This window comes from Geotrypetes seraphini, chromosome 9 (genome assembly GCF_902459505.1).
Source record: "Geotrypetes seraphini chromosome 9, aGeoSer1.1, whole genome shotgun sequence".
In the NCBI taxonomy this organism is placed as follows: domain Eukaryota; kingdom Metazoa; phylum Chordata; class Amphibia; order Gymnophiona; family Dermophiidae; genus Geotrypetes; species Geotrypetes seraphini.
The window spans coordinates 185,661,528-185,675,151 of record NC_047092.1 but is presented as its reverse complement, the minus strand read 5'-3'; the positions used below and the strand labels follow the sequence as shown (position 1 = coordinate 185,675,151).

Here is a 13,624-nt window from a genome sequence, read left to right as displayed (position 1 = left end):
TCTGTGACGATGCTCAAGATTAGAAGTTCTTTTTGGACTTCCAAAGACTGACTGACTGAGGGCTGAAGTTTTTAAGTGTCAGGTTCTTAGCAATATATCCTTAGCTTTCTTGCTTGTGTCTCCATCTGAAGGCAACCTCCTGTGCTGGAGGTGTCTGCTTCCAGACCAAAAGGGTCTTCAGTTATGGGGGGGACCGATGTCTTGAGTGTCTCTAACCTCTTTGCTTTCCCCTTCTCTTAACACTGGCTGCTTCTCACAGGAAGTCTCAGGAATATCACCATTATAGTCGAAGATCCTGTGGCAGGTTTGGAAGCCAGTAAAAAACTCTGCATGCTCTCCTCATTCTGTGCAATTATTCCATCAAGATCAGACCCATTTCCAAAGCACTGGTGTCAGATGAGGTGCAAACAAACTCATGATGTAATAATGACCATACCTAGTAGTTAATTTGGGGAACAATGCCCCTTTGTGCCCTCCTCTTCTCTTTTCCCTTGATTTGTATGGCAGATCAAGACTGCAAAGGCTCCTTTAATTACCCATTTCTCCTTCCTGTTGCTGCAGACGCTCTCTCTGTTCACCTGTTGTTTTCTGTAATTTGCATGCAGTTTTTGCCATGGTTTCCTGCACTGGAGAGTCATCTGTATACATTTGCCGCCCTTTCTGTCTCTCCCTAGAATAACGCCTGGAATAAAGAATAGGACTATTAGAGATTTAAAAAACCAGAAGGGTAATTTTGTAATGCTATGTAAATTCTTTTCCTGATGTACTATCAAGAACCAAGTGTGCTGGGTGGAGATGACCCTTCGTTACTGGCCATACCCTGAACCCACTTCCAGTGGAGGAGGGAGGGGGAGTTTTACTTATGGCAGGGGTGTCCAATGTCAGTCCTCGAGGGCCGCAGTCCAGTCGGATTTTCAGGATTTCCCCAATGAATATACATGAGGTCTATTTGCATGCACTGCTTTCATTGTATTCATTGGGGAAATCCTGAAAACCCGAATGGATTGTGGCCCTCGAGGACCGACATTGGACACCCCTGACTTATGGGATACACAAAAAAAGGGTCTTTTTTTTTGAAAAGTGTCCCCATACGTAAACAGTAATACATCGATCAAGGCCAGGAAGAAACTCAGAAACAGCACCAAGAAATCACAGACTGTGGAGCAAGCCTGGTCTTTATTCAAAGACACGGTAAATGAGGCGCAAAACCTGTATATACCCAGATTTAGGAAAGGATGCAAGAAGAATCATACAAAAAACCCAGCATGGATAACCAATGAAGTAAAAGAAGTGATAGACAAGAAAAAATCATTTTGGAAGTGGAAAAAGGACAAAACTGATGAAAATTGGAAGGAGCACAGGAAGCAGCAAAAAGAATGTCACCGAGTGGTCAGAAAAGCAAAGAAAGAATACGAAGAGAGACTAGCCAAGGAAGCACGATATTTTAAACCATTCGTCCTTTATGTGAAAGGAAAGCAGCCGGCGAGGGAGGAGGTGAGACCTTTGGACGAGGGAGACAGGAAGGGAGTGGTGAAGGAGGAAAAAGGTGGCTGACAGACTAAACACGTTCTTCTCGTCGGTCTTTACACATCCAACGTGCCTGAACCGGAAAAAATCTTCAAGGGGGATCAAGAGGGAAAATTATCATACATGGAGGTAAGCCTCGAAGATGTGCTCAAGCAGATAGATAGATTAAAAACTGACAAATCTCCGGGCCCAGACGGAATCCACCCGAGAATACTGAAAGAGCTCAGAGACGAAACAGTGGAGTTACTGCGGCTGATTTGTAATCTATCCTTGAGAACAGGGGTAATCCCGGAGGACTGGAGGATAACAAATGTTACACCTATCTTCAAAAAAGGATCGAGAGGCGACCAAGGAAACTGCAGACCGGAAACTGCAGAGCTTAACCTCAGTTCCGGGGAAGATGGCCGAATCATTGATCAAAGAAAGTATCAGTGAGCACATAAAAAAAAATAATCTGTTGAGAACAAGCCAGCATGGTTTCTGTAAAGGAATACTGCATTTCTTTGAGGGAATAAGCAAACAACTGGACAAAGGTGACCCTATAGACATCGTATATCTGGATTTCCAAAAAGCCTTTGACAAGGTACCCCACGAGCGCCTACTAAAGAAGCTGTGGAGCCACGGGGTGGAAGGGGTCGTGCACAGATGGGTCAAAAATTGGCTGGCGGACAGGAAGCAGAGGGTAGGAGTAAAGGGACACAACTCTGACTGGAAAGGGGTCATGAGTGGTGTCCCACAGGGGTCAGTGCTGGGACCGTTGCTGTTCAATATATTCATTAATGACCTGGAAACAGGGTCAAAGTGTGAAGTTATAAAATACGCGGACGACACAAAACTCTCCAGTAGGGTCAGAACTGTTGAGGAATGCAAAGATCTACAAAGTGATCTGAACAAGCTGGGTGAGTGGGCGAAAAGATGGCAGATGAGCTTCAAAGTAGAGAAATGTAAAGTCTTGCACATAGGGAAAGGGAACCCGATGTACAGCTATACGATGGGAGGAAGGGTACTGGGGGAAGGCAACTTAGAAAAAGACTTGGAGGTATTGGTGGATACAACGATGAAGCCAGCGGCACAATGTGCAGCGACCTCAAAGAAGACGAACAGAATGTTGGGCATTATCAAAAAAGGTATCGCTACCAGAACGAAAGAAGTTATCCTGCCACTGTATCGAGCGATGGTGCGCCCGCATCTGGAGTACTGCGTCCAATACTGGTCGCCGCACCTTAAGAAGGATTTGGCGATGCTTGAGAGGGTCCAGAGAAGAGCAACAAAGATGATTAAGGGCATGGAAAACCTTTCATATACTGAAAGGCTAGAGAAGCTGGAGCTCTTTACCCTGGAAAAGCGGAGACTTAGAGGCGACATGATAGAGACTTATAAAATCATGAAAGGCATAGAGAAGGTGGAGAGGGACAGATTCTTCAGGCTAGCGGGGACATCAAAAACAAGAGGGCATTCAGAGAAACTGAAAGGAGACAGATTTAAGATGAATGCTAGGAAGTTCTTCACTCAGAGGGTGGTGGACACCTGGAATGCACTTCCAGGAGAGGTGATAGGACAGAGTACAATATTGGGTTTCAAAAAGGGATTGGATGTCTTCCTGAAGGAGAAAGGGATTACAGGGTATAGAATAGAGGGTTACTATACAGGGTACTTCAGGATTAGGGCATAAACAATTTAGGTGGTGGAGAACTTACAGGTCATGGACCTGGGGGGCCGCTGTGGGAGCGGACTGCCGGGCACGATGGACCCCTGGTCTGACTCGGCAGAGGCAATGCTTATGTTCTTAAGTCATTTCTTTGTTAAAGCATTTGGTTGATGTAAAAATCTTGATTGTTGGATAATGGTGAAATATGGCCTTTGGAGAGTAGATGAAAATCAAATTGGATAGGACAACTTCACCGATTGAGTTTGTTGTTATTCTTATGTATGTTTTATTGTGAGCGGATTATAAATAAATAAATAAACAATCTGCTCCCAGGAGATAAGGTAGATAAGGCAAGACAGAAGGGGATTATTGTAAGAGTGAGGCTCTTCGTGGTACCTTAAATCTCTCTCATCAGCACGGCTTCCTTTAATTGACTTTAGGTAGTAGTTTGGGTTGGCAATGGCCTTTGCTTCTGAGGGAATAAAAGCCCCTGTTCAGCAAGACAAGGAATTGCTTTTGAATTGACACCAGTGTTTGTACTCCTTTCTTCCCCATTGCTGGACTGACTGTTGCATGATTTTATACTTCACCAATCATTCACTCTTTGTTTGCATTAATAAATATGGACCCTTTAAGTTGAGCAAAATAAATGTTTTTTGTACATGCATTGTGAGCCTTTTGTAATAGTTTTCTCTCACGTCATTTTAGGTCCTCTATCTTCAGTATAATTGTTTCTGATTCATAATGCCACTGGTATGTTTTTCTTGTCCTTTGTATCTCTTAGAGTCCTGCAGTGACACTTTGAAGTTGAAGAACCATATCTCCTGTACATCTCAGAGCAGAGGAGTCCACCCGCAGAGTTCCCTGTATATGGAACAAGGTGAGTGGCATCTGCATTCACTTCTGCACCACATTTGAAGCTGTTTTACTTGCAGATGAGCAGATAAAATCCCTTTTACAGAGGAACACAAAAGCCCTCTCTCAAACCCACAGTGGGTTTTCTCTATTTCATCTCTCTGTATACCATGTCTTTTAACCATACCTTTCTGCCTTCATCTGCTTGATCCACTTGAGGAGTAGGGCCCAGTCTGAGCCCTCTAGTTAGCTTTGTTGACAGGGGAGGGACCAGGGGTGGCTGCACTAAACCCGAACCACGCCCTGAGCCTCCTGGGTTGGGCTTCATCTGTCAGCTGAATGGCAGTAAGGAGGGGAACCTGAATCGAAGGTGGAGGATCCATTGAAATGAAGCAGGCTGAGTTTTGCAGATAGCCTAGGTAAGAGCCCCCGTCCCCTACACCTGTTTTCTTTCAGGGAGCTGAGGTTCACCAGCTGTAGATTAGATTTAGCTGGATGCTGAGATCAGCTAAAACAAGTTGGATTATTTTTTAGTTATTTCATTACTACTAGTATTAAATTGTACATATATAGTAATGGCAAACAATTTGGATTTTTACATTTAGTGGATTTAGAATGAATTGTTCATCTTTTCCAAATCCGAGCTCAAGGTGAGCTATTTCTCTGCCCAGTTGTGTTAACAGTCTAAGTTGCAATTGAGGCAATGAATGACATGGAATTTGAACCCTGGCTCCACTGGTTCACAGCATGCTTCTCTGACTTCTAAGCTGCAGAGTCATGGATTACATTGTAGAGCATCTGTGTTAAGAAATTATTTAGAAATATATTTTTGAAAAACTAGTTGGGTGGACTGTAAACTAAGAAGAAAAGCTGCTTGCTCTGGGCACTCCTGGCAAGCATACCCTGACCCTGTAACACGTAAAGGTTCTATTAAATGTATGCTGTACGCTAGGGTTAGTGTTTGTATTCTATACTAACATTTTAATTGCAGGTTGCCATTGCAGAAGGTAGCAAACAAAATTCTTCAAGACCAGAGTTCCTGATTCTGTGTAAAAATGACCAGAACATAGTCGGATCTACTTATGTCCCACCAGAAAGTTCCTGATGTTGTTGTGTAAAACCAGAGCCATTGGCTACCCCTTGACAGAAAATGAGTCGCCTCTAAAACCAGAGCCATTGGCTACCCCTTGACAGAAAATGAGTCGCCTCTAAAACCAGAGCCATTGGCTACCCCTTGACAGAAAATGAGTCGCCTCTAAAACCAGAGCCATTGGCTACCCCTTGACAGAAAATGAGTCGCCTCTAAAACCAGAGCCATTGGCTACCCCTTGACAGAAAATGAGTCGCCTCTAAAACCAGAGCCATTGGCTACCCCTTGACAGAAAATGAGTCGCCTAAAAAACCAGAGCCATTGGCTACCCCTTGACAGAAAATGAGTCGCCTCTCTCGGCAGGAAGCAGACCAGCTTCTCAGGCCTACCTTCAGAAGCACTCATGGTCTTGTGGCCTCATCGAGCTAGTTCGGTGCCAAAACCAAAAACATAAAGGGAAAAAATGATACCTTTTTAATTGGATTAGCTTAATGTAGTTTGATTAGCTTTCAGTCAGAAAAACCAAAACTGAAATTTGGCCACCCTCAGTAGCCAGACCTAGTGCAAGTCCAACCAGAGAGTTTCTGATTCCACGATGATAGATTTTCAAAAAAAAGTTTTCCCATTGATATTTAGATCTACTCAGAGGAGTTTTTGAGCGTCAGTTATCTGCTTGCTTGGACCCAGTGTCTGTGCTAGTGATGGTGGGGAGGAACAAGAGGAGTTCTACTTACCTCAGTAGTATCTTAGTGCTACCTCAAGCATAGCAGTGTCAGTCTGTTTCTTAATTGGCTTCTCTTGTATACGCAGTCTTCTGAAATCTGGCATTTGACATGTGTAATAATTACCAGTGTCTATGTGTGTAAAACCCTAAATGATGTCGCTTGTTTTGAGAAAGTGATGCTCCTGCTTTTGAGTTTGGCAGTAAGTTGCTGGTATTCTAATGCAAAACACACATCCTGACCTGAACATCTTGTGCAAATGAAGCTTTTTTGCCCTCCTCTGACCACTTTGTTTTTTTACCTGCACATCAGGGATTCCTGGGCAATATGTAATATTTACTCTTCTCTTGCAGAAAGCAGCCAGAGTCTGACTTCAGGAGAGGGGATGTTCCGAAGACCTTCCAAGGGACAGTCCTTAATAAGTTACTTATCTGAGCAGGACTTTGGAAGCTGTGCAGACTTGGAAAAGGTATAACGGGAAGTTAGAGGCTTGTCTTTTCATCTTTTCTCAGTTATTGTAAATTGGCTATACACAGTTGGGCTGGGAAATTCCCTGGTTCTTGTACAATCCTGCTCTATTCCTAGACAAGTGGGTTATGAATCTATGGTCACCAGACAGCTTGTAGGAAGCCTCATGTGCATATTTTCAGCCCCCTCCCATGAATTCAGTTGCATTCCTACAAGCCAGACAGTTGGAGCTAGCTCGTCTTTTCTTCTCATGCTTAGTTTTTCTTTAAACTCGGTCTTTTGATTGTGATTTCCACCTTTGTGCTGTGGAGGTTCCCCACGGGGACAGCTCTGACTGCGGGAGATCGCAGAGTTTACAGAAAGTCTGTTTCCAGGAGGTTGGCTGCCTAGCAGTGCACCTTCTGGATAGCCTGCACTTTCAGATCAGGGCTCAGTAGGTCTGAACACAGGCGGTATGGCTTCATGGAGGTGTGCCCAAGATCGGAGCTGACGGTGTTTCACTGCTCCGTTGTTACGGTGGAGAATGGAAAATACTGATGGGAATATGATGGCAGCTTACAGTGACTGGTGATGCTGTAGAATTTGAACCCTATTTTGGTGTTTCAGAAGAGTGTCCCAGCAGTTCATGAAGGGAGGAAGTTAAACTTAGTCTTTTATGCTAGAAACATTTTTTGGGGGAAAGGGAGGTTGTAGAACAAGAAATCATGGTGCAGAAGGACACAGTACTACTCGAAAGGGTCCAGAGAAGAGCGACTAAGATGGCTAAGAGGCTGGAGGAATTGCCATACAGTGAAAGATTAGAGAAAATGGGCCTTTTCTCTCTCAAACAGAGGAGATTGAGAGGGGACATGATCGAAACATTCAAGGTACTGAAGGGAATAGACTTAGTAGATAAGGACAGGTTGTTCATCCTCTCCAAGGTAGGGAGAATGAGAGGGCACTCTGTAAAGTTGAAAGGGGATAGATTCCGTACAAACATAAGGAAGTTCTTCTTCACCCAGAGAGTGGTGGAAAACTGGAATGCTCTTCCGGAGTCTGTCATAGGGGAAAACACCCTCCAGGGATTCAGGACAAAGTTAGACAAGTTCCTGCTGAACCGGAACGTATGTAGGTAGGGCTGGTCTCAGTTAGGGCACTGGTCTTTGAACAGACTGCTGGGCATGATGGACCACTGGTTTGACCCAGCAGCGGCAGTTCTTATGTTCTTATGCTTGGAATGTCCTCCCTAGCAGAAGTATAGAGACCAAATCAGAAGTAGAATTCAAACAAGCCTGAGACAAATGTAAATAAGTGAGGAAAACCAGAGAGCAAGTCAAGCCTATGGCACTGTGAGAGGAAGCCAGTTGGCCAGACTAGATGGTCCATTTGCTTATTCAGTAGGTGCCATAAGTGACTTGCCAATACACATCTGTAAGAGGGTTGACTGAGTTTCTATTATAAGCAGGCATAAAGAGGCTGTCGTGCCTTGGCAGAATCTGACAGTACTTCATATGGGTGACCAGTGAACTGACCATTCCAGTTCTGGCCCTGATTCACTTTCCTAAGCTTTAGCAGTTTTTATATCTTTGTGGTGAAGCCTGATGGTCTGAGTTAGTTTGAAATGAAACTCTGTCCTCTACACTGGGGCAGGGAGAGCCGCTCTCGATTTAGAGCTAGGTGCAGTGCCTTTGTTCCAGAAAGGGACTTGTGACGTTTCTGCCACTGCATCCGCACTATCAGTAGACTGGTCAGAGTGACCCTGCTGCTCCTGAATCTAAAGTTTGCTTCTTGTGGTGGGAGTAAAAAATGCTCACAAGAAAATTGAAATTACAGAAATATTTTGCAAACCCCTTAGAGATGGACACTGCCCAAATTCTTGTTTGACTCTGATCTGTCCTTCCAATGCTGCTGTCTGCTCTTTTTTTCTCACCCTCTTATACACACACGCTCCTTTTCTCCGTTGTCATCTCATGTATTGATTACCAGAATTCTCTTTATGCATCTTTCTCTTTACTTCCTCAAATGGTTACAGTTAATCCAGTCTGCTGCTGTAAAGATTCTCAACTCAGCCCATCGCTTCGCTCCCTACTTCAGTCTGGTCTGGGCTTCAAGTCCCGTTATCCTAGTGCTCCTCCCTGAGCGCCCTCTTCATCCCTTAGACACCTCCCCGCACCCTTCGCTAATCTCTTTGCAAAGCCTACTTTCCCATCTTTGTCTTACTATCTCTCGAGAATATCTTCAGCTACCCAGGCCCCTCTCTATGGAATGACTTTCCTCCTCACATCCATTCAGAATCCTCAAGTTCAAATCTCAAGACCCATCTGTTATTTATTTACCACCTATCAATGGAGGTTGTCTAAGCAGTTTATATTCAGGTGCTTCAAGCATTTTCCCTGTCTGTCCCGGCGGGCTTACAATCTGCGTATCTAACGTACCTGGGGCAGTGGAGGATTAAGCGACTTGTCCAGGGCCCAGAATCATTTGGACCAATTGTTGTATGACTTTTGTGTCTCTTATCTTGTTTTTATTGTAAACTGTGTAGTTGCCACTGTGGATCGCTTGCAACATATCAAGTCTGGAAGTAAATACAATTTCAATATTTGATTGTTCCCTTCTGACTGACCCATTTCTAATTGTGTCTAGGAGAATGCGCACTTCAGCATTTCGGAGTCGCTGATTGCAGCCATCGAGTTGATGAAATGTAATCTGATAAGTCGACAGTTGCGGGAGGAGGAGGAGGATGATGACAGTGATAAAGAAATCCAAGAGCTAAAGCAAAAGATTCGAATGCGGAGAAAGGAAATCCAGACTAAGCGCAACCTTCCCATCTATGGAGACCCGGAATCTGATAGTAAGATCTCTCTCGAATCAGTGATTGTGTCCTGGGAAATCTTTCATTGTCAAGAAGGGTTGGATCAGACTTCAAGTTGCAAGCACAATGTCTAATCTAGTTGTTGATAATTATCTCAGGAATTCATCTCTCCATCCTATTCTTAGCCATTTACTTACCTGAATTAGTGATGAACCTGGTGTTTTGTCCAGTAGTTTCCCAAAAGGAACCTGTGATTAGAAAGCTTTCTTTATGAATCATCGTATCTCTTTCCATTCAGTGGACTGTGATCTTAGAGCCACATATAGTCTTAAACCAGCAAAGGCTGTCTGCTCCATTTTAAAAGCTGACGAGAGACCTCACATGGGTGGCGATGGTGCTTAAAATTGCTTTCTTGAACTTCTTTTCAGGCTTCACAGCCACAGAGAGTGGGTCTCAGTTCAGCTCCCGTGATTCCATGAGGCTGTCTGATTCGGGGTCAGTGGATGAGGTGGATGAATACGAGATAAGAGGTGAGAGAGCCCCACTTATGTGGGCAGAATAGAATTGACCGTTTCTGTCATGTGGATTTAACCTTCTCCTTGCTGTAATCCAAAATATGTCTCCTGATCAGGCATAATAACCTTATATGCAAGACGTTATGTCCTGATCTGGAAGATATGGAATCCTTTAAGGGCAACCATCAAAATAAGGTTAAAATACTGCCTGCCTTCAAAGGAGCAATTTTTAAGGATGTTTTCATGGTTAAATAGCAAATGACACGTGTAATTGACCTCCCTCACTGGTGTTCTGCAAGGCATGTAATGTTAGACCCACTTGGAAGAGGATTTCTGCTGGGTCAGAGCAAGCAAATAATGTACATAGGTTGTATTTTCCGTACAAAAAAAACAGGGGCAGATATTTTTTACCTGCAGTAAATTTCAAGGGAAACTTTGAAAACTGATGCAGAGTCAGCAGGTTAAAAGTTTCCATAAAGTTTGTCCCAATATGGGCAGTTTGGAAACTGCGCCCGAAAAGTTTTTGCTCTTTTGATACACCTTGGTCTTGAGCTCTGCTGATTAGAAAGTCTCTTTTGGCCAGCAAGCCTTCACCAGTGAAGCCACTTCATGTGCCGCATGGGTTCGCATTTTACTCAACAGAAGGAATCTGTCTGAGATCGGCCACTTTTTCTTACGTATTAATACTCAGGGGATCTTGGCTGCATACTGTGACTTTCCCACGGGTTAAGTTCTGTATGTGTAATGAATTTCTTGCTATGAGAAGCAGTCTGAGCAGACCCTGTCTTTTCTGTCTACTAGAGCATACCATTTCTGTTGACATCATTGCACAGAACCTGCTCTCTCCTCTGCATCAGAAGAGCTCTGGGTTTAGTTAGACTTTCAGTGTCATCTGATGAGTGGAAATGTCTTGATTTGTGGCTGTACCTTATTGTGAGCCGAGAATTTGACAATTGCTTAGTAAATCTTAATTCAGAGCAAAGGAAGTTAGGCATCATGATTCTGAACGGAACGGCAGACAAGGTTGCCAGGATCTCTGAACAGAAACCTCCAGATACGGAACTACTTAGACTGGGATGTCCTTAAACTATTTTATTGGCCCAGGTATAATGCCTGCTCTGTTATCTATTTAAATCTTAAGGAGCTAGTTTGGCTACAGAATTGTTCTTGCTTTCACTCCACTGCTCAGCTACCAGTGTGCCAATGTTAAACATTTTGTTGCTGTATCACACAGATGGTTGTGATGACTCTAACCTGGTTCTAATGTCTAAGAACGGACTGTCAGTATCAATGGCTTCCTTATTTTCAGGTAGTATACCAGCTTGCATAACGGGGGTGTTTCATGCGTGTGCACTTCATGTGTGCGAAACTTTTTTTATTAGAGTTTATCTAAGCATCACAGGGAGATTACATTTTGGACTGCAAGATTGGACTTTAAAGATGAAGTCAAAATACATAATCTAATTCGGCTCCAGATGCTGCTACTTCTAGACAGGTTTTGCACTATATTTTCCCGGCTCCCTGTCATTCTTAGATCATGCCATACACCTGTGTGTGTGACCTTGCACTTGCACTTACCTGTCTGCTGGGCTTTTCTTGGTCTGGGTCCCTGCAGAGTCTTTTCTCTAGGAACTGATTAACAGATATTAGGTTTGGGGGTGGACAACTGCTTTCTGTACCTATGCGTGCAAATGCTTTTTTTGTTGTTTTCTGTAACTCTTTTCACGGTGCTGGAAATGGATTGAGTCACTCCTGAATAATGTGCATATGCTAAATTTTACTGTGATATCTGTAGTATATAAAGCCACATAGATCCAAAGCCCTGGCTTCTGCATGAAATCTTTCTGTTTTGAGAATACTAACTGAATCAAGACTGGGAAATTGTTGGAAATTCCTCTCTTGTCATGGCTGACGATGATGATGAGGAAACAGCATAGAAAGGCAAAAAGCGGGTTACAAATTTGTAAAATAAAATATCATATCCATGACACTTTACTCTGAGTTTCTGTGGGCTCTGTCTAACTGGAGATAAAACTCTGCCATATAATTTTGCTCCTAGGTAAGTGCTATTTTTTTCCAGCAGTTCTAAATCAGGAGGGTCTCCTTTTAATATGTTGGTGAAGTAAAAAAACCAAACCAAACCATGGAGTCCTTCACATTATGGGAATCAAGGAAGCTCTTGACATTATTCAGTATGTTCTGAGAAACGATGCACACTGTGGTTTGATGATAGAAATTGCTCTGTAAATTCAGCCTGCCAGCAGTGGCCCCTTCCACTTGATGCGTCTCATAATCCTCAGGAAGGATAATTACTAGGGATGGGCTGTTATTTCCAAACACCTAGGAAAATGTTTCAGGTTACCAAATAAAAACGAGGAGAAAAAACACATTTCATGTTTTGTTTTGTACACTATTATCAGAAACGGAGAAAACAAAATGAAATTTCATGAGAAACGGCAGGAAACAAAAATGTTCTGCCTGCCAACCCCTAATAATTTCAGCAGGGTCCAGGCGTGTATGTCTTCTGGAAAGGTACCAAAAAGCCACACAAATTCCTGGGGGTTACAGGTAGTTTAAAATGAAGTATTTATTTCTCAAAAGACTGTGTGATAAAAGTCAAATATACAAAAGGTATCAAGGAATTACAGTGATAACACCAAAATGAAAAATGGACCACAATACTCCTGGATTTTGATATTTGAAGGGCTAAAATGATCTGTTTAACTTGTACGGTCTGGATAAACAATGGTGAGGGGCAGAATTACAGGATACATCACTTTTTTTTTTCCTCTTAAGTCATATGTTCTATGGTTCGAGTTCAACAAAGATGAATTCCTGTGTAGACTCCTTTTACAGCAGTGACCTTTGCTAGTTTATATTACCATAGCACAAAGTCAAATTTATGCATCTCTATCTATTGTAAATCTCCCTGAATTGATTCTTTCAATCTTGGTCTTCTAGGACAGCGTTATCTCAAACCAGCTGTTTTTCAGGATGTCCCCAGTGAAAAAGATTTGCATGCAGTGGAGGACAGTCCTTCAGGACTGGCTTGCGAAACTGATCATTGGCTAGATTAAGCTGGCTCAATTAGCATAAATACAGTTAATTATACAGAATAAAGATGGTCAATAAATATTGATAGTTGACTCTTTTAGTACAGTGGGCAATAGTGAAGTGCTATTCAAGGAGACATTAGATAAATCAAGGGAATAACCTCTCCATTGTACCCAGAAGTCTCTGCTCCAGAGGGCTTACAGAGAGGGTGGCACATGGGTAGGGGCTGCACTAAACTGATATTTGATGGGTGATGGCTTTCTTTTTTTTTTTTTCAAATCTGTTTTATAATGTAAATAAGTCCCAGTCCTTGTGGCCCCAAAGTCATTTCTTTTTTTTCTTTCTTTTTTTTTTTTAAATCTTTATTCATTTTCAGAAATTACAACAAGTGTACAATAATCACTCAGAAATATATTAATTAATCACTTGACAATCTTATTTGTAACCCTCCAGATATATAAATATAAAAGAATCCCATCCCTCCCACCCATATATTAATAATTAACAATTATCAATTATTGTCATTCATATTCCCACCCCCCCTTTATCTTAACCAATACTGAGGTGTTTAAGATGTCTGATCATTAGAATAAATAATCAGTGGCCCCCAAATCTTTTTAAACTTATTATAATTACCTTGTTGCATAGCAAGCACCCTTTCCATTTTATAAATATGGCATACTGAATTCCACCAAAAAGTATAATTTAGTTTAGTATAATCTTTCCAATTTCCTGTAATCTGCTGAATGGCAACCCCTGTTAATATTAATAGAAGTTTATTATTATTCGCTGAAATTTGGCTTTTAAATCTCATTGATGTATCATATGAAAGGCCAGTATGATTTTCTAACAATGAATTAATTTGTGGCCAAATTAACTTCCAAAAGGCATTTATATAGGGACAGAAAAATATCAAATGATCTAATGTCCCAGCTTCTAAACCACAATGCCAAC

General features: G+C 42.4%; 1 protein-coding gene across 3 annotated transcripts in view; it reads left to right on the top strand.

Moving 5' to 3' along the window:
* The window catches only part of RUBCN (rubicon autophagy regulator), a 76,312-nt gene that overhangs the window by 30,328 nt on the left and 32,360 nt on the right, over positions 1–13,624 (top strand). For 2 of the 3 annotated variants that reach the window (XM_033959462.1, XM_033959465.1), the window contains exons 8-12: positions 3,960–4,055; positions 6,196–6,311; positions 8,933–9,140; positions 9,530–9,631; positions 10,851–10,925. In XM_033959462.1, coding sequence (XP_033815353.1) covers positions 3,960–4,055; positions 6,196–6,311; positions 8,933–9,140; positions 9,530–9,631; positions 10,851–10,925 — 597 coding nt within the window. The remainder of the gene's footprint in view (positions 1–3,959; positions 4,056–6,195; positions 6,312–8,932; positions 9,141–9,529; positions 9,632–10,850; positions 10,926–13,624) is intronic. The other variant, XM_033959463.1, reaches the window with a different exon arrangement.